The following is a 26,469-nucleotide window of genomic DNA, read 5'->3' as shown; positions in this document are numbered from 1 at the left end:
CGCAGATGCTTTTTATACCTGTTACATGCTGTCGGTGGTTCTATGATACCCCTGCTCAAGTGATGGGTATAATTAGTAAAGACAATAATATTTCAAGCCAAGACAAGAACCAACATTTTTGTACGTCATTTTTATACAACCACCATGTAGAATAGTTACGCGGTAAAATGCTTGTAAAATAATTGTATAAATCGAAAGTTGACATGTAGATATCCAGTTAAAGTTACGTGTATAGAAAATCTGTAAATATTAAAATAATTAAAAACAATGCAATTTTAAAATAATTTATGTGTAGGTAGGTTTGGCACTTCAGCATTCAAAGAATTAGTAAAGTTTAAGCGTATGGAAAATTGTTAAATTTCTCCTTTTACCAGCACATTTTGTACGCAGCTTTACTCTCATTTTTCCCCTTTTGGGTTTTCAACAATTTGTAAGTAACACATCGAATAAATCCGGGGAATTTGGCACATGTGTTGTGTGCAGTTGCACAATGCATCCCCGCGGCGAGTTGTCCACAAATCCCGCCCACCTGCAAAGATGTGTTGACAAGGCCAAATGCGAAAGGGTGGTGTGTGAGCTGAGTGTGTGTGTGTTCCGATGTGTTCCGTGTGCGCCAGCAACTTTGATCCAGCTGCGAACTGTTCATGCGTGGAAGCTGCATTGTTCGGTGCTTAAAAGCGATTGCTGCTGCCATATAAATGCACCTACCTCATGCCAGTGCGCTCCCCATTGCGTATACGTAGTGTGCAACACGCATACGCACTGTTGCACCGCCATAAAGGCTTGTCTCCCCAACTGCGCTCGCTTATTAGTTTGTTTTGCAGGAGGGTAAAATCAATCAATGGCCTCACCTGCTGCCTATCACCCGCCATCAAACACAATTTGATGGCATCAAAGCTTTATTTGTGTGCCTAGCCCACGAACAGGATGCCGAGCAGGCAGGATATGAACGGACCTCGGACTACGGACTACGGTCTACGGACTATGGACTGTCGGACCATCGAGGACACCAGCGCATATTTTGCCACATGACAGTTTGCTTTCGCATCTATGTCATGGCTCTGTCCGTGTTTTTTTGCAACGCTTTTGATCCTTACGTGACTGCGACAATTGTCGCTGGCACCTGTATCGTCAGAGCGAAGATACACTCAAACAAAAATGGACTGCAAGTTAAAAAAAGGCTGCAATGAAAATAGTTCTGGTTTTTCCAACATACTCAAAGGACTTTCGGACGCCTATAGAAGAAAATTCGAAACCCAAACACTGAGCTGGTTTTTATAAGTGGATTCTGGACATCCTGTCGCTTTTTTTCATCTGCGTTGGCGGCAAACTTTTCGCCGGAACATTTCCACATTTGCAAATGCAAATTCAAATGCTCGATTACAGTTGGCAAAAAACCCATATGCATTTGCTTATCGCATCGTGCCTGAGCAAATTTTGAATATTTTCCCAGCAATGCTGATCAATGAAGTGCGCACTTTTTGCCGCATCGGTGGGTAAAACAAGTTCTAAGCTACTTACTGTCCGGAGTCCTGAGTCGAATGGCGATAGATGTTGGCAGACACACCGAATAGTTCGAACTTTCTTGACGGGCGACAGGCGTTTTTCCACCTGCAAATTTATGCACTCTCTGACCATGCGAGCCAGAGACTCTGGGCAAAATGAAGTGCAAAGCTGCTTTTGAAGAGCAGAAGGAAGGCGTCCTGGCTCGGATGGTGGGTAGTTATGCAAAGTGCTGCCAGCTGCCGGATTATGTTGATTTTCATGGACTGAAATCAATTTGAGCAAGGCAGTTCGCAAATGAACATTGGCTGGCGCACAATCAAAACTTTACTAATTACGAAAACTTGCCGAAAAATCTTCTTAATACAATAAGTGCGACAATGCCCAGTCCCCTCATCCTCATCCCAAACATGCTCCTCTCATCCAAAGAGTAGGAAAGATCCCTGAATCCTTGGAGGCAAGCAACAAACAAAGAAACAGGCAAGTGAGAAATTAACTTGCGTTTTCAATTACCAAAGAGTCTAAGGAGCCAGGACCACGCTGCCGAGCCATCAAAGTCAAAGGATGTGGAGCAGACGCCGTCTGCTGACAATGCGAAAATGCAAAGAGCAAAAGCACTTGAAGCACACAATATTGAAAGCGGGAAAATGTCGGGGAAAGTGCGGGGAAAGCGCTGGGATGTGGAAAATGGGAGAGCTGACTGGCGACAGCTTCTGGTAGTATATTTTATGAGAATGGCCGAGTACAAACGTTGTTAGAACACTGAATTCCGCCTGAACAGTTATTATTTAGGCTCCTAAAATGGTTGAATGGCATCTTTTCGCTCTTTTTTGCTCAGTCCTCAATCCTTTTTCCATATTTGATCAGAACTTTTTTGCAGCATTCACCTTAACTTGCTGTTCATTCCCGTCCCTACTTGTGTTGCTTACTTTCCTTTGCATCCCACCTGCAATTTGCATATCCATTTCTGAGTCCTTTACGGGATTTGCATATCCCCCTCCACAGCCATGATATCTCTCACTTCGCCGAACAATTTATTCTTCTCTTTCAGTTTTAATTATCTGAAAGTTGTTTGATCTGTATCGAATACTTCTGCCACATTTGGATTAGTTTCCAACTCGTTCTTGATTCCCGGATTTTCCCGTCGAGAGCTGGCATAATTTTCTTTCCACGCAGGAACATTTTCATGTGGCACAATCGCTCAGGGTTTTTAATTTATTTAAAGTCGTGCGCGGGAATTGTGAATGGCTGGCTGTCTGGCGACATCAAAAAGCCAGTCGCCATTTGACACTCGCGCCTCGAAAGGATAAAGTTTATAATTTCATAGACTTGCCAGCTCCTTGGCGACTTGCCCAGCCCCCTTCTGGGGCGGCGTCTTGAATTTATGCGCTGAATTAATTATGCACGTACGGAGTCGGAGGCAAGCGAGCTTCGCCGGAGTCGAAACCCGGGACTTCACTGTTTGTCTGGTTAGTTTGTGTTTGGCGGCGTTGACGGCGCATTTAAAATAATTGCTCGGCGCGGAAAAAGTAAAGCTTCCGCGATTCGTGTGAAAAGTTTACACTGCGCTCGCAGCATAAGCTCATAATGGATTTGTTGCGTTTTTTGCACTCGCCGCAGAGTTTTGGCTTGCGAACTTGCGGCTTGTGGCACGGAATAAATGGGGGAGGTAGCTCGCCGTAATTGGGTATGCTTGCGATGAGCTTATGCAAGTTATGGATACTTTTATGTGGGTGTCGCAGAAGGAAGCACGACCAAAGGACAGGAACCCTCACTAAAGGACATCTCTGTTTACATATAAAGAGAATCATGAATTAGTTATTCATTTACATCATTGGCAAGCAGAAGGCTGTCGGTCAAAAGACCATAAACCACCATAAATCGGCTGCTCAGATAGGAGATCAATTCAGTAGTTGAGTTGAGAGTAGTTTCAGTTGGCGGCTTAATTAGTTAATTGAATCAGATGTGTTGCAGTTTCGACATCCCCATCGCCCGCAACATTAGCATGCCAACCAAGTGGCTGCCTTTCATGGGATCCATTGAACCCGGTGCTTTGATATTCGGATGCTTCCGCGCTACTCAGCACCCGCTGTCAGGAGCTAGAAGTCGCTCAGTTCCGCCAGCTTTTCAGGGGGTTCCCAGGGCCCACGCAAAGACCCGAAATCCACTGGATGTGTTTCGCTCCTCCCCTTCCGCCGACTGTCTCGGTTATTTACGCCAGCGGCATAACGTTGAAAGCAAATTGATATCATGTGGATTTGGCTTTCACTTTGTGGAATCAATAGGCGAAATCCTTTTGGCAGAGCCTGGCACAGACCCGTTCTGCTCCGCACTCCGTCCGTATCTGCTGCCACTCGAGTTAAGCCAAGGATAATGATTATGTTGCGCAACGACTCCGGCGAAGGGAGCGCTTTGCATAGCTCTTCCAGGGAGTGGAGTGACGAGGAAGGGCTGGGGGGACTTTGTAATCGACAGACAATCGACGTGAACAACATAATGGATATCGAACTCGAACCGAGACAGTAGCCCACAGCCCCGAAAGCATACTTCAAGGCATTGCAACTAATTGGCTTTCCTTGGCTGCGAGAGGAGGCGGAATGGGCGGTGCTCGACCGCAGGGAAATGGCCACTCCTGTTTGTCTTCTATGCCACTTGATTGGAAAATCAAACTAATTAAAAGATTTCAATTAAACGCCGAGCTGGGAATGCACTGGCCACCTTCGCCTGCCACCGTAATTCCATTAAAATGGCAAATCAATTTCAATAAATTTCATTCAAAGGTGAAATCGCAATTGCATGGCCAGCTCAGCTAAGCTCTGCTCTGCTCAGAAGGTCCTGTCGCTGTTGCGACGTCATAAAACTGTTTACATGCTGACAAATCTGTTAATTGAATCGCAAATCCAATTAAAACTTCGATTTTCTATCCCCCGGAACTTTGAGCAGCAAAAGTTCAAGTGCATAAATGGCCAACATGTGTGTGGCCAGGACATTCCGCTTTTGTGTGCAAACTTTTCACAGCTGCCCGTCCCCGCTCTCGTCCTCAAAAAATCGTCACGTTTCGGGGCGGGGTTCCTGTTCCAGCTTTTGCGTGTAAATTCAATAACAAATTTAGGCGTTTATTTTGTTGAGGCTGCATTAAAGCGTACAATTTCCTAATTAGTCCGTCTGCCGTTTTACACAGGCTCTACCAAACGCGTTGCCCTCCCGCTGGCATTTCGCATTTCTGCACGCAAAAATAGTCAAAGCGAAACCGCAAGCTGCGCATAACTAACTCAACTGCTTTATTTGGACAAACCGCAGCCACAGCCTCCCTCTGCCCAGCTATTTCCATCCCAGGACACCAGGCCCATCCGTGCTGTCGAAAATTGGCAACATACACAATTTCAAATGCAGCACGGAGATGACCAGGTTCATTTGGTCCCCGGGGATACCAGAATACTTTACTGCCTAGGAATCACAAACGCACAGCTGGACACATAATAGCCAAGGCTAAAGGACTATCACTGGTATGTTTCAAAGGATTCAAGGAGCTCAACATTAGTTGGTCAAGGTTCAATAAAAGATGATTCATTGCTGTCGATTCAATCGAAAAGTTTGCACAGAGTATTTAATACCTCCGAATATGATATGCTTGTTAGCAGCGCACCTCTGGTGGCTCATTTAGCTTGTTCCGGTTTCGTTTCGGTTCTCGGATTCGGTTTAGTTTCCGGAGAGTGCCGTGTGGAGCCCATTAAAAGTGCATTTAGTGAAAATTTATCTCGGCGCAGAAAGGTGGGCACCGCAGGCGCATTTTCGCATTTTCGACTCCGGCAGCCGGCAGCTACAAGTGTGCGTGTCCGGAAACGGAAATAAAATAATTCTGGTTGCAATAGCAACAGGAAGTCTGCGCTCCTGCCACTTTTATCCTTGGCATCCCAGGCACTCTTGTCCGCCCGCTTCTGGCCTTCTGTCTATTTGCACGACTGCCTGTTTTTGTTTGTTTGTTTGCCCGGTTGGCGTTGATGCGAAGGTTTTACTGTTTATGCAAATGCTTTGGCCCACGAAATGCTTTAACCGAAAGCACTTTAACCGCATTCACCTTGGGCGGCTGCTTGTTAGTAGCCATTGAGAGCAGAACAGACAGAGCTGAACAGAGCAGCTCCCCACTTGGTTCCGAACTCCATTCTGCTGCCCAAAAGGCCGTAAAATGCCTGCAAGTTACGGCCATACAGCCGTATACGGCCATGTGCCCCTTGGCTGCTGTTCCCGAAAAATGTTTCATTGCCATTGCTGCCACAGCCACAGCTACTCTTCCTGCTTCTGCTCCTGCTCCTTCGGCCCCGGATCCCCGACTGTTCCGGACACCTCCTTGTGGACAGACCTCCCAAATCCCACCTCTTCACGGCTGCCCGAGTTTCTATTATGTAGCATATCGTAATCTCACTTGAGTCAAAGGTTTAGCTACCGACACCCAGAAAACACCCGCAACGCCCCAAAAACACCAACAACAACAACCCGCAGCTAACACTTTGTAAATAGTCATCGGCGTGTTTATTACTCAGCCGTGCCGGAGTGTCTCTCCCTTCCGCCGGACTCCGCTCCGCCGGCTGCTCCTGCGGTTAGTTGCTAGTGTTGCCGTGTAATCGCTGTTGCGAAAGATTTTCACCCGGAGTCTGTGTGTGCTTGACTTTTCGCTTAATGAGAGTACAGTTTAAACTTTGCGTATCACGGTCGGAAAACTGAATGGCTTCTCTAATCTGAGCATTAAGGGAGTATCGGACTAAAGATTTTCAATATGGCGAAATCGCATTTGTTTCATATTAAGCTTACCTTTTCTTTGGCATTTAAATTAGTCATAAACCACAGAATCAAATTACACAAACATTTTCGTTTTCCATTCTGGAATATTTAATTACGCATCGTTTTGCTGTAGTTTAAAATTGCATTTGCCAACTTTACTCGAGTGAGCTTTAAGCGCGGAAATATCATTGCAGCACAGGGCCAAAATGGTGAGTAATTGGTAACTGCTACTTAGAGGCACTAACTACACTCGTTCTCCGCTTATTCCGCCTGCCATTTTTCCCTCGACGTCACAACTGGCGAACACAAAACACAAAACACAAAACAAACAATTTCTCTCGCACGAAATTTATCGTTTGCATAAATTTGCTTTATTGCCCGGTTCCATGTCCTTGTGCGTTTATGTATGCGTGCGTGTGTGTGAGTGTGCGGGTGAGTTAGTGGCTGTGTATTTGTGTTGCCAACGGAAGTGTAACTTTCGCTTCCAGGCCAGGCATGGCCAAAAACAACAACAACAGTGAGTTGAATGCGGCGAACAAAGTTTTCCATTATTCAATTTAACTAATGAAACTGAAAATTCATTTTACCACATTAACAAACACACACACAGATATACAGAGAGACAGAAGCCGAGAAATAGAGTGGGCAGGAGGACACGAAAGGACGAAGGCAGGAAATGTGACTCGCCTCCGGAAAGGAAAGGACATGTGTGCGTGCTGGACTCCTGTTTTTGGGATTCAGTTTCTCCGCCGGCATTTGAACCGCCATAAAGCGCGGAAATTTATATTGCAGAGAACTGAGCAAGGACAACCTTGTCGAGGCGCCACCCTATTGCGTTCACATTTAAATAATTAAGTATATTTTTAGACCGGCCATCCATGTGAAATCACATCCCGATGGTGAAGGTGTCTAAATGTATGAAATCATATATTTTGAAAACGAAAAAAGAAAATTACAAAAGAATATCGTTTTTAAAAGGACAAACAATTTTATTGTTTCATTTCCTGTGCTTCAATTTTGAATCATACTATTAATTCTAAATTTTCAAGGGATTGTCTGTTTGTGCGGTTCAAATCAAGACCTAAAGCCCCTTTAAGAAACAATTTAGTTTTCATCCTCTTCCTCGAAATCGTCGTCATCCGACTCGGAGGCCTCATCCATGTCGTCGCTGATGTAGGTGCTATTGCACTGCCCACCATCATCGTAGTCATAGTCGTTTTCATCACCGACATCCTCTTCTAAATTATCCTCGGCATCCTCGCCGACTGCATAGCTCTCTGCTGCGAAGTGGTTCTGCTCCAGGGTCAGGGGCTCCATTGGCATGGTGCCCACAGCCACATGGTCGCCGTTTCCCAAATCGTGTTGCAAAAAGCCTGGCGGGGATTCGAGCGCCTTGCCCGAAGGTCCAGGGGACTTTGAGAGCGCTGCTGTCGCCGGTTTTTGGCTGTCCTCCGTTTTCCGAGGGCTCTCCTCCCCGGCTGTATTGCGGTTCCTGTGGGCAGCACTTGGCTCCTTGGTGGTGCTGGAACCCTGAGCCCGCGGCAGCAGCAGCGGCATTGTATCCGGCTCGATGGTTTTCTCATAGTCTGTAAAGTTAAACAGCGGCGGCAAGCTCCTGCCGTTGGGCAACTGCTGGTGTGGATCCTGACGAAGTTCGTCGAAGAACGGATGGGCACAGCCCATCAACGGAGAAACCCTGGCATTGGGCGAGTATATCAGCATCTTGGAGACCAGATCTATGGCCTCCGCCGGTGTGCGAATCCTGAACACCTTGGACCAGGGGTGCGGCTTCAGTTCCGGCAACTTGAACTGCTTGTAATGCGGATTCATGTCATGGAGCTGCTCCGAGGTGGGAGTGCCCATAACCTTGACGATCTCTACAATCTGGTCCACTCCCGAGTCCCCGGGAAAGATGAGCTGGCCCAGCAGCAACTCTGACATCACACACCCGGCGCTCCACATATCGATCTTGGTGGTATAGTCAGTGGAGCCAAAAATTAGCTCAGGCGCACGATAGTACCTTGAGCAGATGTACGAGACATTGGGTTCGCCGGAGATCAGCTGCTTGGCACTGCCGAAATCGCAGAGCTTAAGCACACCCGTCTCCGAATCGAGCAGCATGTTCTGCGGCTTGATGTCCCTGTGACAGAATCCCAAGCTGTGGAGATATCCCATGCTCCTCAGCAGCTGGTACATGTAAAGTCGGACAAAGTTAACTGGCAAGGTTTGCTTTGCCCTTGCGTACTGTCGCTCCACTTTATACAGCGTCTCCGGCAAGAACTCCATGACCAGGTTCAGATAGACCTCGTCCCTTTTCTCGCCACTTGAAAAGAAGAACCACTTGAGAGTTATGATGTTATCGTGGCGCAGCTTGCGCATGATTTGCAGTTCCCGATTCTTGAAGCGCCGATCCTGCAGGACCTTCTTTATGGCCACCATTTCGTTGCTGGGCACCATTTTGGCCTGGAAGACCACGCCGAAGCTGCCATTGCCCACAACTTTCGCGTCCGTGTAGCTGATCTCGCTCATCACATCAGCGCCGAAGGCATTGGTGGCCACCACCGTGGTCACCTTGTTGGTCAACCCACTGTTCTTACTCTGGGAAGCCATCTGATCTGAGATTCCTGAGTATGTCGGTATGAGTATGAGTATGACTTTGGTTATCCACGAGATTTCATGTGTTTAAAATATCAAACAAAATTTAAAAAAATTGTGCGTATGCGTGTGGAACTGCCTTTACTCTAGTGTTGACAGTTTTTGTAGTTTATTTCCAGGATGGCTGGGGTTTATACGAGGTGGGTCTCAGAATTAATTCAGTGATTTAAGTCAGCTTAGTAGTTTAGCTCGTTGGATAAGTAAGTAATGCTGTCACAAAAAGAAAGTATTTAATAGCTGCTCACTCATAATTCAAGGGATTCAAGCGTAGTTTTCACTTCAAGTTGTTGTGGAGCCCGAATCTCTGAGCTCGAGGTGGCTTGGCCACTTGAGCCGAACTTATGCAAGGCCATTCATAATTCGTGAGAGCCTTTCTTTGTTCCGCGTAAGTTGGCTAATTTCGCAGGACCCCTTTGCATTGTTGTCCACGACTCGACTTTCGACTTGAAAGTTTCGCTGGCGCCTTTGTCTCCTGGCATCTTATCGCTTGGCTTTGGCTAACTCGACTTGGCCCTCCTTGTCTTGGCCATCCTGTCCACTCGCTTATCAAAGGACCATGCTTTTACTGTTTCCTTACAGTTGAAGTGCCCCCGAGGGTGGATTTTTTTTATATAGCCCCAGATAGCACAGATGTCTGCCCCCGGAAAACGAATAAAAATCTGCTTTGTGAATGTTTGTATAAAATGTCGCTTGCAGTTTATTTTTCACTTGTAATTTTATTGTATATATTAGATATATATATATATAGATTTATATAAAAGTGACACACTCATGGTAAAATCTTGTTAGAGACATTTAATCGTATATATTTATATTTCCTTTTCGTTTTGCAGTTAACACCCATATGCAGTAGATTGTTAAAGTGTTTTATCGATAATGTTTCATATGCATTCCGTATTCGTTCCTACTCGTTAGCTCTAGTTTGACCGCACAAATTGTTGAGTAATATTTGTTAACAAAAGGGATATTTACACAATTCAGGAGTCACAGAGGTCGAGAAGGTCAACCAGCGGACGGACTTAAATTAGTTGCAAATGATTAAACTAAGCTAAATGGGGCTTAACGTATATGGTCGAAAGTGTTCGCTTACGTAAATATTATTGAAATTGTTGGACGTTGTTGGCATAAGTAAGTAAGTAGTTGGGGCTACACTAGAGTATCTTTCTCTTCTACGAATATATTTTATTTAAATTACATACACATTTAGGCTTCTACATTTATTTGGCTTTTCTCGTTGCTGCCGCTGGCTGCAGTAAAATTAAATTTTACATAATCTTCTGTGTGCTCTTGTGTAAGAGGCATTATTTAAATGCGTATCAAATTGGTTCTTAGTAGTTAATAAAAACGTATATTTAATTTACTTCCAGGCGCACGCAAACACACACATACAGATTCGGCCAGATACGGAGCACAATAAAATTTTATATTTATCGCCAACGATTTCCGGAAGAAGTCCTTTTCCAGTATGTGCCTGTCTGTGTGTGTGTGTGTGTGTGTGTGTGTCTGCGTGGGTCTGTTTGTGCTGCCTACTTTTGGGGGCCCGGCATTGCTAAGTTTTCCGCGCTGTCTGCCTTGTGCGCATATTTTAATAAATTTTATGCCGCTGAAATGTGCGCCGCTTATCATTAACGCACAATTTATTTTTGCTTTTATGCTACTTTCAGCTTTTTGCTTTCATCCTGCAGCCCACAGGCCCCCGATTGCTGTTGTTTATCTGTGAGATACATTTGCTTTTTTGGCTTTTTGATTATTCGCGTCTTAAGATTACTGGGCCTGCTCGCTTTACGATTAAGTTTCCCTGTCCCAACTTGCCTATATACAGCATTATCTATTTACATGTCGGCATAATGTGCATTTAATTTGCAAACGCAACGTGCTGGTGAAAAGTTTTGCTCCAACTTCAGCCCCAGCGGCTTTTAAATGTTGTTTATTGTTGCTCCTGCTTTGTTGATGTTGAACCCGCACATGTAGTTTCCATTTAACTTTCCACTTACACGTTGTGCGTGTTTATTCTTTTCTAGAGCCAAGCCTGCTGCTGTTCGTAGAGTTGCTGCTGCTGGGATTGGTGTTGCTGGTGTTGCTGTTGCTGCTGCTGCTGTTGCTGCTGCTGTTGCTGCTGCTGCTGCTGTTGCTGCAACCAAAGTTTGCAGAATGCAGTGGGCGGCGGGTTCGAGGAGCAGTTTACTCTTGCTGCAGGGGCATGGTCGGCGGGCTTTGGCTATTGCAAATTAAATTTAGCTAATTCTCACAACTCTGTGCTCATTTCGCTTACAATTGCGCTCTGCCGTTTGCATTGTAGTTTTGTAGTAGTTGCATTTGCATGGCATGAAAATAAAAGTGGGGAGAAAAGAGGGTTTTTGTTTTTGGGGGTGGGAAGAAAGAGAGAAAATATTTGCACATGTTAGAAAAAGTTTCCTTGTTGATTCGATTTTCTCATTTAAGTTCTCTAGTGCTCGGTAATGTAAGTGTATGTGTAAGTGTATGCGTATGTTTTTATGTATATATATGCGTGTGCTTGTGAGTATAGCTTGTTAGTTTGTTTTAGCAACTACGGTGCGTATGCGTTATGGTGCTCTTCAATTCGAAATAAATTTACAAAAATATAGTTCAAGTGCCGCCACGCAGTTTATGGCCGCAGTAAATTCAGTTTTATCGCAGCAACTGCCACAAATTGAATACTTTTTATCATTTCAGTTGGCGCCGCACCACAAATAATTACTTAATTTAATCATAAACCAAAAAGAAATCCTGGAAAAAAAGTCATTCTACATTATGTGTGTAAATGGGGTGAGTTTTTATAAAGCCATTCATAAGCTTATCTCTCCGCCCTCCGGCAAAAATGTGCGTCAAATTTACGATTGCCACTCGGGCACTTTCCACATTTTCAGCACTTTCCTTGCGCCACCGCTTTCGTTTTCGTTTTCTATTTTCTTTCTGTGACAAAAATGCGTAAAGTTTCCCCGAGTCCCTTTGTTGCTGGTGGCGTGTGGCCTAGCTACAAGTCGCGATGGGCTCCAAATGGCCGAATTGCGGGGGCCAAGGGGTTGGGAGACCAGGGGCTCTAATCTAAAACAAGAACTGTCGTTGTGCCAAGGTCGAACACGCAGACCCTTTGTGGAAATACCCTTTCCAAGTTGGGGCTGTGTGTTGCAAAGGGAACTGCATTAAAGTCGAAAAAAAGTGTTGCAAGTCCGAGGTTAAGATTATCTCATTTTTATGGGAACAAAATAAAGCATTCATCGGATATTGTTTTGTTGAAATCTATCAACATTTTCAAACCATGGGATATTGTATTTATTTCCATTTCCATTTCTATTCACATTTGATTTCTAACAACTTCCAGCGAAATACTTTCCAAATATTGACCGGCCTTAAATATTTATCTTAATCAAATAGAGAGTAGCCCGAGGTCCTCTAAGTCCCTCGGGCCAACCATTTTCCCTTTCAACTGTTTGTTATGCCTTTTTTGTGCTTCTACAAAATGTTGTTTATTTGGCTCCAAAGTATTTCTACGATATGAAATGTTTGCCTAGCCTGGTTGTTTTTTGGTTCTTTTTACTGGCTGCTCCTGTTGTTGCCAACATTGCGCCTTTTTGCTTTCATCGCTTATTTTTTTTTTGTGGGTTTATTTTTGTTTTGTGGCCTGTTGTTTTGTTGAAATTTGTATTTATGTGCGGGTCGGAGTCACAGAAACATTGGCATCGAGCCATCGAGCCGGCAGAAATATCATTTACCCACCCGGCAACACATATACTTTAATGTGTGACTGTGGGTGTGTTTTGTGTCCTATCATATTTTCATGTGTGCATGTGCGGGGGACCTTTGTCTTCGTGTTCTGAAAATTATGTATATTTTTAGCACTTTCGCTTGTTTTGTTTTCGCTTATCGAGTTTGAAGGTCATTTACTTGCAATTCCCAGCTCGAAATGAATGTCCCGGACTTTCACATCCACTCGGATATGCGAATGCTGGCTGTTTGGTTGGCTGGGTGGTTAATTTGTTGTGAAATTGTCGTTTTGTTGCTTCAATGGCTGCGTGCAATGCGGCGTATGAGTAATATTTCTGCGTTTGCCATAGCATACTTTTCCGGGTGGCCGTTAATGAGGCCTGCTGGGTTGGCTGGCTGGATGGGGGTCCCAAAATTTAAATTGACATGTTTAAAGTCAATTTGCCCCAAGTTGGGCTCGTAAACAAAAGAGCAGATTCCACCCCGATGACATTAACCTATTCATTTGTAAAGAGGCTGTCGAATTTCCTAGCTTACATAAATATTTGTGCGTTTCTGTGCTGCCCCTCCACGCGGAAAAATGTCCGGGCACAAAAATGGGGGGAAAGGCAGTCAAATCAAATGTAAATCCAGAACGAAAGCAAGGAGCAGGCAAGTGAAATTGAAATGAAAATGAATGTTTGCCTGAGAGGCTTTGCCATTGTCCTGGCCCCCAAGTCGATTGTTATCTTGGCCCAAAGGCAATTGAAAATTGGCAGCTGGGAGGTCCCGACATTTCCGCGTTGCGTAGGCCTAACGGGCACATTAATACATAATTTATAATGTTTTCGTTTCGTTTTGTTTTCGCCCACTTAAAGGAGCTGTCGTGTATCTGGTTTTTGGGGTTGAGTTCTTTTAAATTTCCCGCGCTGTTCAATAAAGTTTAATGTGTGGCAGGGAAGAAAAATCGGGGTAACAGAACAAAGGGCTTTCAACTCATTTTGTTTTTGTCAACATCTCAAAGCTAGAACTTCAATGCAATCCGTAACAATAGCAGATAGACACAATAACTCAACGCTGAACAACCTGGGTAGAAGAAAAAATTGCATACATTTCCATCTAAAGGAAAAGTCACTTCTGTTGTTTCTCGGTTTTAGCATGCAGGTCAGAGGTCGGTATCGGTATTACTTCTTGTTAGCTACAGAGAACAGAAAATAGGTTGTACCTACTCAACAAACAGAACAACGGCAACCGAAACGAAACGAAAACGAACTGAAAATAAAACTTACCGTCGACTACTTTGGATAATTGGCGAAAGGATTATCTCTAAGCTGGAGGAAATGTTTTGATTTTGTTGCAGGTTGGTGGCAGTTGATGTTGCTGCCGTGCCAGTTGCTGCTGCTGCTGCTGCTGCACCTGCAACTAAAGTTGCTGCTGTGATATTGTTGGTGGTGTTGGGTGGGGGATTCGCATTCGCATTCGCTTGGCTACTGGAGTGACTATTGGTGTTGTGGCTACTCGGATTCGGGTTCAGATTCAGATTCGGATTCGGGTTCGCATTTGCATTTGCATTTGCATTTGCATTTGCGTTCAATGTGGGACAATTTGACGTTTGGTTGCCGCTGGTAATTGGCCCTAGTTGCTTTGCCTTCTGACCACAGTAGACATTCGCATTGCAATTATCGAAATTAATATTGCTCGATGGATTGGATTGACGAATGCCGCCGCCGCCGCAGCTGTTGTTGTTGGCGATGCAGTTGTTGCTGCTGTTGTTATTGTTATTCGAGCTATTGTGGCTGCCCGTGGGGGACATCAAAGGAGCATCCGCATCAAACATGTCCTCGGCCTCGGCGGCCTCATCGTCTTCGGTGTCTTCGGTCTCATCGTTGGTGGTCTGCGCCTCCATCTGCAGGGCCTCCAGGACAATCATGGCCTCGTCCTCCTCGCTGCAGGAGTGCGAGGAGTGCGTCTGGTTTCGGGGATCGCAAATCGAATCCAATTGGGGGTGGTTTGGGGTTGTAGTACGGGGGTGGTGGGGTTGAAAATACAAACAAGGTTTAGCTTTCTTGCAGGGCTCTAATCACGCTCTATTGTTCAGTAGTTTTAGGGACAGACGGCCGGGCATGCAACTTACACATCTACGCAGTTGTTTATCACAATATTAGGCTTACTAATTTATCATAATAATAAATGGCACAGGCAAAACACAAACACATGCTGTTTATCGACAATTTCGACTACATACATAATATTTCAATTAGGATAATATTGACAAAATCAACCCAATGTATGCTGCTATAGTATTTTAATTAATTTACAAACAGCAGCGAAAATACCCCTGCCCTAGTTTATGAATTTATCATTTGCTGCAGCGCGGGTCCTGCACAATTTTAATTACACGCAAAATACTCGAATAACAAGGGCCCCAATCAACAATGCCAAATGCCAAAGCCAAAGCCGATGGTAATGGCAATGGTAATGGTAACTAAAGCCCCGGCGGCCAAACAGCTGACCATTCGAATCAAACCGCGTGCACAGGTGGCCAGGATAGGGCAGGCACCTGGGGATTGGGCTGGGGGGACTGGGAATTGGGAGCTGGTTCCAGGTGAGCTCTGGGGGATTGCTATACCTAACCCATTCGAAATGCGCCACACGCCCTGCGGTTTTCTGTTGATTGCACAGCGGATAGCGATTCCTTCATTGAGTCCTTGTTGATCCAGAGGTTAGTTACCATGCTTTAATGGGACTCTCTTTAACAATATATACTTTAATTTGTTCTTCAGCTAGCTAAAGGCTCTAGCCTAGCCAGCTAAAAATATTGGTATATAAGAAAACACTTTTCGATTTGCATTTAAGCAAGGTATTAAGCCATTCAGGTGGCAGACATGTGCGGTAACTAATCGCATTGAATGCGACTTGGCTCTGTCTCTGGCTCAATACACTTAAAAGCTCATTCAATTTGGCCCAAGACACGTTCGCTTGAAGCCCATTTGATGCCTTTATGATGGCGAGTTCTTTGCCAAAAGTCAACACATAAGCACACGAGCCGGGAGAACGCCGGGAAATGGGGGAAAAGCTGGGGAAATGGCTGCCGGCCAGTGAGATTCATTTGTAAATGAAATCAGAAAGGTGTACAAACACAAGCACACTCGAATGGTTCAGGGGTCTAAGTATGAGTATGAGTGCGAGTTCGAGTTCCTGAGTATCCTTTACTCACTTAAGCTTTCGGCCTTTGTGTGCTGGCGGCTTATGCTTTTTGTAGCCAAACTACACAAGTTTGCCGGAGAACACAAGTTTGTTTTGTATATACACAAAGTTTGTTTGATTTTCTATTAATTAAAATTGCATTCAACTTGAAAATCGTATTTGTTGCCGCAGGAGGGAAGTTTATCTGCTAGGCCTCGCCCACTTCCATTCAATAATGAACTTTGAATTGTAGCCTAATGGAAACACGTACAAGATTGCATAAACAAACTTGAAGAGCGCCGGCCAAAGCCAAGGAATTTAATTAATTTTCCTCCCCGCTTATGGGTGTGTGTGTGTGAGCGAGTGTGTGTGCCTTAATTGGGCAAACACGCCCATGGCCAACCAACACACACACGCTAATGCATCAAATTGTCTGGCATAAATGTGGCCCAGTGTCAAACGCCCCGTTCATTAACACGCGGCTCCGAGGAAAACTGAACAGGGGGTCGCATCCAATGTTAGGAACAAACTGGGTGGGTCACCAAGGATGGGTCACCACCTCGTCTGGCAACTGTCGCCATCAAAGATAATTGCCAACCACCGAGCGCCAGGATCTATTTTTTCTACTCCGCCAGCAGTTGTGCAGCGCTTTTCTTTTTTCTCGAATGCATAAAACATTTTAAATAAAAACGCATAAAAATATGCCATATGCCGCCTGCAGCCCAAAAGACAAAAGGGCGTTTAGAGCCCGGAAAAAGGGCCACCCCTACAAGCCATCTAGTATTTTCAATTGCCTACATGATGAATAATTAAATCATTCACGGGATGTTGGATAAAAAAAAAAACGAGTATTTGTTTTAAGTTTCCCTTTGTTTCTCACTTTGTACATTTTCCGCACTATTTGACATGGAAAAATGTTTTCTGCCAATAAATCAATTGGCAATTTCATATTTTTATTCCCATATTTTATTTGCCATTTTTTTCAAAGTTATGATGGAATGAATGCATTTCTGCTGCGGTCATTGTTTACCCTGGGCATTGTTTTCTAAATTTAAAATTTCATGCTGTTGACCAGGGCTATCATAATATTTTTTGACCTTTAAACTTTACTTTTTAATGAACTTGAAAAAACGGAGGGAAAACTAAATAGCGAGTTGCATAAATACGCAAATGTTTACTTAAATTAAAATGCCCATTCGATTTTCTGAACAACTCAATCAATTTGTGACCATTTCTCCTCAAACGAAAGACGCTTCCATCGATAAGCAATCGCTTTAAGGCCTATAAGTTTGTTGCCTTATTGTTTGCCAATTGTGTTAATCTAGCATTTGTTAGGATTTGGCCAAGTGTGGCCGGTTCCTTGGGGCTACTAAAACGGAAACAGTCCGGACAATAGATATAATAACAACTGCAGGCGTTTTACCAGGGACAAAACCATCATTCGATATGTTCTTCGCCAACGGCGAAAACTGCTAGCCCTTGAAACAACACAGCAAATGGCAGAGACAACAGCAATCGAAACTTTTGCCACATTAAATCAGTAAATTTATTGACTTAACTGCTTTTTGGGGCGAGGACGCCAACCCAGCCACGCCTACCCATTTCCCCGCCCGCCCTTTTTTTGGGGGGGTTGTCAGCATTGGCGTTTGTCTGTTGGCCGCTGGCTGCGCACTTGCCACTTTGGCCTGGCCAAGATGGTGTCCCTAGTCCCATATCCGAGTGCACTCAGAGAAATCGGAAATATAGAAAATAAAATTTACTTATGAAGTAATTGTATCTAAGTGTTAAGGAATTTTAAAATGCAGAAAAAGTAATGGCATATATTTCGATTGAAATGGTTTTACTTAAGACTGAACTAGTTTGTTCTCAGTTTTTTATGGTCAATAGAAACGGGATATATTTTTCAAGTGTATCTTCGCCTGCCGCAGGATACCGTGTTTGGCATATTCCTTTGGCCGATTTTGCCCCTTGCTGTGCTGTCATAATTTTTGATTTGCTTGTTTTATTTGATGTCCTTGCTGATGTCGTTGCTTTGGCTGCCATTTCAGGCGTAGTCGTCGTTCTTGGCCGCTCCTCACTAAGCTGCTTCCCAGCTTAGGAAAAACAATTTTGCAAAATTTATTTTATAGCAAAATTATGCCAAACATTTCGAAAATGTTTCTATGTACTCCCGCTTGTTGTTTCTCTTGCCGTTTGGGAAATACGAATACGCGTGCATGTGTGTGTATCTGGAGGATATACACACATGCGTGTGACCCGGTCGAGAGCTTGGAAGCTGGCCCAGAATTTATTTTAGAATGGTAAGTATTTCTGCTTTCGTGCCATCAACTCTGGCTGAAATTATTTGCTCGGGCAGCAGAAGAGAAGAGAAAAAGTCAAGGAGGAGGAAGGACTGGAGGTCCTGTCTGTTATATAATCTTGGATAATGTAGCGCAAATAGTTGCTTATTATTTATTCTCTTTTATTGCCCCCGCTAGCCAAAACCTTTGTCTTTACTGGGTCTTTATGGCCTTTTATTTTTCGGGTAATTTATTTGCGCTCCGGCAGAAATTAGTTGGAATATTTCAGTTGTTAATTAGGCATGCGTGAAATTGGGCAAAGTTTTGCGAAACATTCTTTTGAGTTAGGAATATATGGGCATATGTCTGGCCAAGATTTGCCCAACTATTCCACTGAAATTCGAGTGCTGAAAAGGATCCCAAACCCAAGTGGCGCTCTCACGCCTTAAATTTAAGTTAATTAAATTTCAGAGCAACCCGCAGCTGAGATAGCGGCAAGTTAACATTTCTGGCTTTCGACAGGGCCAGACACACACAGGTCCTTTGGGTGGAGTGTGTGTGCGATAAGGATTCCTCATTTGGCGGAAATGAGGACAGCCCCCACAACTCCCTCAACCCTCACACAATGGGTCTTACGAAATAATCAACATAAAAGCTTCAGTTACTTATTACACTTGGGCAAATACGGATACACACTACGCCATAGACTCTAGTACTCTTTAGAAATACAAACCGAAAATATAAAGGAGGAGGAGGAGTATCATGCCATACACGCTAAGTACTTGGCTGGGGATGCGATAGTGCCAGTAAAATACGGATTCAATTAAGGCGCGGAACACAAACATGCAACACAATGGAGTGGCAAACGAAAGACAAGTTGCACAAACTGAAGATGAGGAGGAGGGGCAGGTGGACGTATCCACATCAACATCAACATCAACATCAACATTCAACATCGACATGCGACAGGTTTGCACTTCGTACTCACAGTTGACTGCTGCACCTCGGGCACAGATGGATTCTGGCCATGTTGCAGATACACTAATGGACCGCCCGTTTGCCGCGGCTGCTGGACAATGGGCGGCGACGAGGACGACGACGTGGAAGGAGGTCCGGCAGCGACGGCGGCTCCTTTGTCGAACTGATAGTACATGACGTCGTTGGCGGGCGCCGTGCCGCCGTACAGTGGAGGAGGGGGTGGCGGCGGATCTGCGGTCTGCGACCCAGAAATGTGGTAAGCGGTGGTCTGTTGTTTTGGGGAGCCCACTGCTCCCGTTCCAGCTCCTGCTCCTGCTCCTGCCCCGGCTCCACCCGGCATCTGCGGCATCTTGTAGTTGTATATGTAGGGTCTTTCGTACTCCCCGCCGTGGATGTAGGACAAGAAGAGGTCCGATTTGGCTGGCTGGAGGCCAAAGCCACTGGCGGAGGAGCCGTTGCCACCTGATCTTTGACCTAAGGGACGATTGTAGCCCGCGCCCGCAACATTGCTGCTCGCATAGTGCAACGGATAACAGCCCGCATTGGCTAACTGCGAGTTACCGCCGCCCGTCAGAAGTTGCGTTTTGGTCAAACTCTGTCCGGAGAGCCGCCTGGTGGGCACCCCAATATCTGACTTGGCATCCCGGCGCTTCACCTGCGCCACGTGCGTGGAAGGACCTTGGTAATAGTAGGGCGACGCCGGATTGCTGGGCCACTCCACGAAGCTGCGCTGCCGGCTGAAAGCACCACCACCACCTTGAGAGCCTGGACCACCGACACCACCAGATGTTACCATGTTGCCGGCCAGATTGCTAATGCTGCCTCCTCCACTCACCACGCCCTTGGAGCTCTTGGCCAGCGCATTGTTCAGACTGAACTTGTACTGGTTGTTCTCAAAGGTCGTGTAGTGGAGCAGGCGATTAGCCGGCGACTGTTGATTAGAGTTAGTAGCGCTGTTGGGGTTTTGACTGGAGCTGGGATTGGAACTCGAGCCCGGGTTGTGGACGGGCGCCAGTCCCGAGGAGCTCCCTGGGTTAGTGGACGATGGCGAGGAGGTGGCGTATTTGTAGGTGCTCTTCTGCTGCCGCTGCTGCTGCGCGAACAGCGAGCGCTGCTGCTGTTGCTGGTTACTCACGGTCTGCTGCATCAAGTTGTTGTAGTTCCCGCCGGCACTGCCCCCCGACTTCCGGTGCGATCCGCTCGAGGCGCCAGAGGATTTGTTGGTGCCATAGCGAGTGCTGTCGCTGGATCTGGAAGTTTTAAGGAGGTTTATGTTAAAAGAGTAAGCAGGTTAGTTAAACTGAAATAACTTTTAAAATACTTAATACAAATTAAGGTAAATATGAAATGATCTTACCTTTCCGATGAGTATGCATAATCCTGATCGGCTCCCAGTCCAGAGTCAGTATGCTCGTGGGACACCCGCAGAGCTGAGTTTTCCAAAGGACTCAGATTGGAGCCAGTGGGCGAGATAAAGTCACCCATGCTCATGCTGGACATCATTCTGAAGTTCGGAAATCCACATTCATATTCCAAAATTTGTGAAGACATCTCCTCCTCTACTCACCTAACTAGACCATTATTCCGTTCACACTCCCTTGAAGATATAGTGCTGGCCGAGCGGATGGATCCATTCTTCGGCGCATGTCCTCCAGCTCCAGGACCTCCGTTGGCCTCGTGTGGATGCGTGCTTTGATAGTAAAGTCTACAATTATGTACATGAGTTAAGTGAGAGCTGATAAATAATCAGAACAAGAACTAAAAATCGTTCCCTTTCCTATTAGTAATTTAGTGATTGGTTGGTTAACTAGTACTTACCCCCTGATGCGATCGACGCGATTCCTGGCCTGACCCGCATTTCCAGATCCACTACCATTCGTAATGGTGTTACCAGAGCCCGTACTCTTCGCTCCCACACTGCTCTTGCTGTTGCTCTTGTGGATCTTTAGGTTAGAGTTGGACCTCTTCGAAGTGGTCTCTACCACCGTGTAGGGAATTTCCCGTAACTGCTGCTCCGACATGCCCTCCGTGTCCACCAGATCGAATTGTAGGTGCTTCGCCAGCTCACTGTTCCACATGCGGCTTCGTGATTCCGATGGGGATCTATTTTTGTTTAAAAATTTACATATATTGAGATCCATCGCAAATAAAGGATACTGGCTCCTTTTTTTTGGTTGTACTCACTTGTTTTTGCGGTGCCTCCTGGATTTGTGGTGCGAATGGGTGTCCGAGTGACTGTCGTTGCTGTGGAGACTCCTGGCCACCATGCTGCTCTTGGAAACCGCTGCCTGTTGCACGGAACTCTGCCCCAAACTGGCCTCCGCCTGGCGTCGTTGCACTTCCCTCCATTGCGATGTGGAGTCTATGAGCTCGGTACTTCCACTTCTCATCGAAGAGCTGCGATGACCAGAGTAGCTGCGTCCTCGTGTGCTGTCATGATCGGATCCTCCGGCTGAGTCCCTTCGATGCCGGTGCGAACGGCGGTGCTTGCGATGATGCGAACGTCCTGATCTTCCGGACCGACCTGATCCTCTGGAAAGCTCGCTTTCATTATCTGAGGTGCGTCGATGACGGTGCTTATGCCTTGAATTATAATGATTTGCAAATTCCGAAGAGTTCCTTGATTAGATACGTGAAAATACCAAAGTTGATACGCATAAAAATTGGGAAATTCAAATTCCCTTGCGAAATTCAGATCTTTGCAGATAAGATAAATAGACAAATTTAATCAGTTCATCCAACCACTCAAACTAGGCGCATGCCTGAGGATGTCCACGTCGATAATGCTTAATTGGTCTTAAAATGTCACATAAACTGGACTCTATCTTAACATACTTAACCTTCTAAAGTTAATTAAGTGTTGACGACCTTAATGCATCTAGCTCGATAAAATTCGCACGCGTCGCATTTATCTAACTTCATCCTAGGATTCAGTCCTGATGCCCTTGGAAAGGTCAAACTCGGGTCCGAAGTAAAAATAATTCGTAATATTACTAAGACTTACTTGCGCGTGGACCTCGAGTCGTTAGAGGAGTGGCTCTCCACAGAACTGGAGCGGTATCTCTGCTGCTGATGGGAGGCGGATGAGGAGCTGGCCCGCTGCTGACGGTGGTGATGCGAGGTCGAGGAGGTGGCCCCCGCTGACGAGGATTGGTGGTGCGGATGGTGGCTGGTACCGTGACCGTGGCTGTGGTGGCTGTGATGATGGTGCAGCCCACCGCCTGCCGTACTCGCGGATCTCACGGATCGCGGACTCGATGGATTGTGCCCGAAGAGGGATCTCTGCTGCGATCTGGGCCAGGGAGCACTCCGGGTGCTCCTGGGCGAGTCAGGCGTTTGCAGGTTGCCCCCACTGTTGTTGTTGTAGCTGCTGGAGTTGTTGTTCTGCTGCTGATGGCAAGGTCTGATGCCCAAGCTGGTGGGTATGCTGTAGGTGGAGCGATAGGGGCTGTCGTAGTTGCTGTTCAGGGAAGGGAGTAGAGATTAAAGGCGGGGGATCAGTCATCGCGATCTCGCATTATTTTGCCATAAATTTAAATTGTTTAACATAAACGTTGATTAAAGTCCGCGGCATGGAAGGCCATTTAGGCTGTCCAATTCGATCTGGGGAGGCAACTGAGCCACCACGAGATCGACACAGACAAATAATGCGCGTGTGCAAAATTGAGTAATTGCCGCACTGGCAATCAGCGGGCAATCATTTTGTACTCCCAGGAGTCGTCGCTTCAGTCCAGTTCGGTTCGACTCAGTTCCACTGAGGAGGATCCCAGAAAAGCCAGAACGTGCCCGGTGATTTATGCTCCCTGGCATGCAGCGATCTGTGATTTGTGATCTGGCATCTGGGATCTGGGATCTGGATAGTCTGATGTGGCGTGGTGTGGTGTGGCGGGGATCGGCTGCCTGATTGGCCTGATGTTTGGGCTTCTCTTTGTTTGCAAATGATAAATGACGCGGGCTATTTGCTCATCCCGGGTCTTGCAGGAGAAGGCATCCAGCGATTACGATTGGCTTCTATTACCTTATTTAGAGCCTCACCTGAGCGTGTAATTTATGCACGGATGGTGGGCAAACACTTACACTGGACAGCTGGAAATGCTGGCTGGTAATTTTCCAATTCAAGTGCTTCTTGGGAGGATCGCTTTCGATTAGTCTCCACAACGGAATACTAGTATACACTCACTCCCTCACTCACTGACTATAAATCGCCTGGCATGACTCAATTTCCCCCGAAACTTCTATGATTTTTATTTGTCCATATAATTTGATGCGCTCACATCCATAAAACATTTAATAAATGCTGCGTCTAGACAATGTAACTGCCTTCGAAATGGCAACTAAATGGATTTTGAACACGAATTCGAAACAGAACCCACAGTGCCAGAGGGCACTTGAGCCGGGACAATGCCAAGGAGCTTCTATCTATGTATCCTGTTTGTCCTGTCAAACGCAAACGCAGGCGGAAAAGGCGGGGAATGATGAAGTGCTCCGGCTGCATTCCTTTCAAATTGAACCCGGCGATTCGAAATAGCAATAGCCATACCGAAAAATATATGTTTGAAAATTAAAAAGAGATCAAAGGCGAGTCCTCTCCAACGAGCCACATGAGAGCTCTTCCGGCGCGCCAGCTCCCAAAAATGATTACTAAAAAGCAAAAAAGGACTTGGCGGCCAAAAAAGGACTTGGCCGGAAAAAAGGACAACTACGTCAAAGGAAGCAGCTGCCGCACATAAATGGGTAAAATACGAAACGCGAGGGTACTACACATGGGCGGTCGGGTAAATCAAAACTTTTGTGCTCGGAATGAAAACAAATGATGGGCATTCTGGAGTACTCACTTGGAGATGGTGCCCATTCCGGGCTGTGGCAGCGGCCTGTTGCCCATGTGGCTGCCGCCTCCTAATGTTCCCGCTCCACTTCCTCCATGGCCATGGCCATTGCCATTTCCATTTCCATTGCCGTTGCCGTTGCCGTTGCTGTTAAAAAAGTCATCAATCACGCGGCGCGGCTGGCGCTTCGAGGGAGTACGGGTGAAGGCAGGCGGCGATCGTCCGGCGGAAAGTGCATCCTTCTCCGTTTGCTTGTCCGGGCGACTTTTGGGTGTGGTTCGATGGGTTCGGGGGGTTGGCAGACATGCGGTGGTGGTGTTGGGCAACATAAAAGTAGGCATAAAGGCGTCCAAAAATATTAACAACCAAAATGGGAAAATGTGAAAAACAAAAAAGGAAAACGAGAGTACGGATCATAGAAGACGCTAATAATGAACAGTGAACCATAAAAAGGTTGTAAAGCACAGACAGCCAAATAAAATAAAAACCAAGGAAACTCGGAAACTTTCATTTGTTTCTCAAATTAAAAACGTTCTCTTCTTGGGGCAGTCATAAACTGAGCCGACGCCCCTAAAAAAAACTTTGTTTTCGGCCACTAGAAATGCCCTGCCAGCCAAGTTAATAGTTTCACTGAGTTACGGTTGGCCACGTGAACTCCATTTTGTGTCCGGGAGCAAGAAAGTTTACCGCAGCAACTAAATGGTCAGCCGCAGTCACCGCAAATGTCCAGTCATAAACATGAAGGACCTGAAGCCCCAGAGTTCCCCTGAATCCCGTCGATTCCCCTGGATTCCCTCGATTTCCTGCCACATTCGTCATGCACAATTGCCTGCATTTGGTGAGGCAGCAGCTTAGAGCCGCCTTTTCGCAGAAAGTCATTAGTGGGCTTTGCACTCGAGTTGCTTTTTGGCTGACTGCCCCGAAGGCTTCCTAATCCGAATCCCCAGCCTCAACCTCATCCTCATCCGCATCCCCATCTGCAGTACCCCTGCAGATCCGACATTTTTATTGGACTTCCAATTAGTTGACCATGCAGGCGATGGCGTAAACTTGATCTATGAACACTGGTCGGATTGCGCTGCATCTGGATGCTGCTTCTGTTTGGATTTGACTTTGACTTGGGCCAGAGATGAGCTCTAATTGGTTCGGCGGGAAACTCGAGGAGCTGACATGCGAACTTGGTGCATATTGGCGTTGTTTTTTTGAAACTGGAGTGGGCCTCCATTTAGTCTGAACTTGATTACCATTAATTTCGTCTAATACAAACATTACATTGAATTTATAAGATGTTTTAATAAAATAAACAAAACAAAAAGGTATTTAAGTGCCTTGCTTTTACACTGCTAGTAAATTCAGGCATGTCCTATATCCCCGAACATTTTTATAGGAAATTTAGCCCTTTGGAATGGCGCATCTAGTCATCTATTCTCTCAAAAGCGAGTTCACTTGTTCGCTTCGAGTCCAGCCCAATTTCTCCACTCGAGCTGCCCCTTAATGAGCTAATCACATGAGGTGCACTTTGAGGCCAGGGATTGAACTCGAGTGTCTGGGCCATTGAAATTCGTTACGTCTTAATTGGCTGCGCTTTTGGGTTTGGCCAATAAATTAGGCAACGGAGAAGCAGGGTTTTTTTTTTTTTTGGTTTAACGACTCCATCTGATGGGCGGAGCACACACGACTGCACCCACAGGAACTTCCTGGAGAGTTCCCAGTGCGGCCCGGCACTCCACTATTTCTGGCCAGCTGGCTGGTTACTCACCTGTGCCTGAAGCGCGATCCCAGTTGGAACAAATCGGCGGCATGCGATTGCGAACTGGGCAGAGGGGCCACTCGCACCTGCCTGAAGAAGGCATGGTGTTCCACGCAGCAGCGCCATAGGTGCTTGCAGGCCGACTTGCGAGGCGTCTCGAATCCGTAGGTGCTCAGCTCGTTCTGCGGGAAACAGGAACAGAATCGAATCGCAAAGGTGTGATAAGCGCAAGAGTCGAGTCACGATGGGAACTGGAAACTCAACTGGGACTCGACATGCCGACAAAGAGGCGGAGTGACTGAATGAGTGCCCCTGTCGGGCTCGCCCCCTCCCATTCCAAACTGTAAAGTACTGGCCGAAAAAAAAAAAAAAGCTGGGTAGGAAAAGGGAAAAATCAAGGCGAAGGAAAATGCTTAAGTTCCGCCTTTTGTGCGCGTCAACTGGCTGGGAAACTTTTTTGATTATCAAAGCGTTAACACCCGAAAGTGTGCAACTTTCGGCAGCTCCAGCCATTTGGCGTCCTCTATCTGCTATCTACTACCAAAGCTACCATCTTCCATCTACCAGCTACTAGCTACTTGTTGTCTAACGAGTCCTCCTACGCTTCTGGCTCCTGGCGCCACTTGATGCCGCTGACAGGCAAAAGTTGTCGCCATAAGGAGCACACAGAAAAATTGGCGACACTGCAAAACGGGAATAAGAAATTGAAAGCACTCAAAGGGAGCTATGGACTATAGGATACCCTGTAAGTTTTAAAGAACGATCTGTGTTTACTACACTAAAGTACTCAACTTCGAGGATATCATGA

At 46.0% G+C, this 26,469-nt stretch overlaps 2 protein-coding genes across 5 annotated transcripts in view; both read right to left on the bottom strand.

The window, feature by feature from the left end:
• Positions 1-7,255: 7,255 nt before the first annotated feature.
• On the bottom strand, positions 7,256-9,027 carry gskt (gasket). The gene has a single exon (NM_170547.3). The coding sequence runs from the start codon at positions 8,890-8,892 to the stop codon at positions 7,387-7,389; it is 1,506 nt and encodes a 501-aa protein (NP_733426.1). The 5' UTR covers positions 8,893-9,027; the 3' UTR covers positions 7,256-7,386.
• Positions 9,028-9,705: 678 nt separating this feature from the next.
• Positions 9,706-26,469, bottom strand: part of CG34347 (uncharacterized protein) — a 60,592-nt gene continuing 43,828 nt past the window's right edge. The window contains exons 8-17 of one of the 4 annotated variants that reach the window (NM_001382071.1): positions 25,671-25,843; positions 23,921-24,175; positions 22,090-22,545; positions 21,270-21,668; positions 20,904-21,188; positions 20,653-20,790; positions 20,443-20,589; positions 19,096-20,335; positions 13,932-14,611; positions 9,706-11,218 (exon numbers count right to left, since the gene is read on the bottom strand). In NM_001382071.1, the coding sequence (NP_001368952.1) occupies positions 11,206-11,218; positions 13,932-14,611; positions 19,096-20,335; positions 20,443-20,589; positions 20,653-20,790; positions 20,904-21,188; positions 21,270-21,668; positions 22,090-22,545; positions 23,921-24,175; positions 25,671-25,843 (3,786 nt within the window). In that variant the 3' untranslated portion in view covers positions 9,706-11,205. The remainder of the gene's footprint in view (positions 11,219-13,931; positions 14,612-19,095; positions 20,336-20,442; positions 20,590-20,652; positions 20,791-20,903; positions 21,189-21,269; positions 21,669-22,089; positions 22,546-23,920; positions 24,176-25,670; positions 25,844-26,469) is intronic. The other 3 variants (NM_001382074.1, NM_001382072.1, NM_001382073.1) reach the window with 3 other exon arrangements.

The sequence above is a fragment of the Drosophila melanogaster genome, chromosome 3R (genome assembly GCF_000001215.4).
Source record: "Drosophila melanogaster chromosome 3R".
Classification (NCBI taxonomy): Eukaryota; Metazoa; Arthropoda; class Insecta; order Diptera; family Drosophilidae; genus Drosophila; species Drosophila melanogaster.
Note: the sequence above shows the minus strand (reverse complement) of the source record. Positions and strands in the feature narration are given on the sequence as shown.

What these genes read in the sequence shown, in the direction of transcription:
- gskt (NM_170547.3), bottom strand. Translation starts at nt 8,892, where the DNA reads ATGGCTTCCCAGAGTAAGAACAGTGGGTTGACCAACAAGGTGACCACG.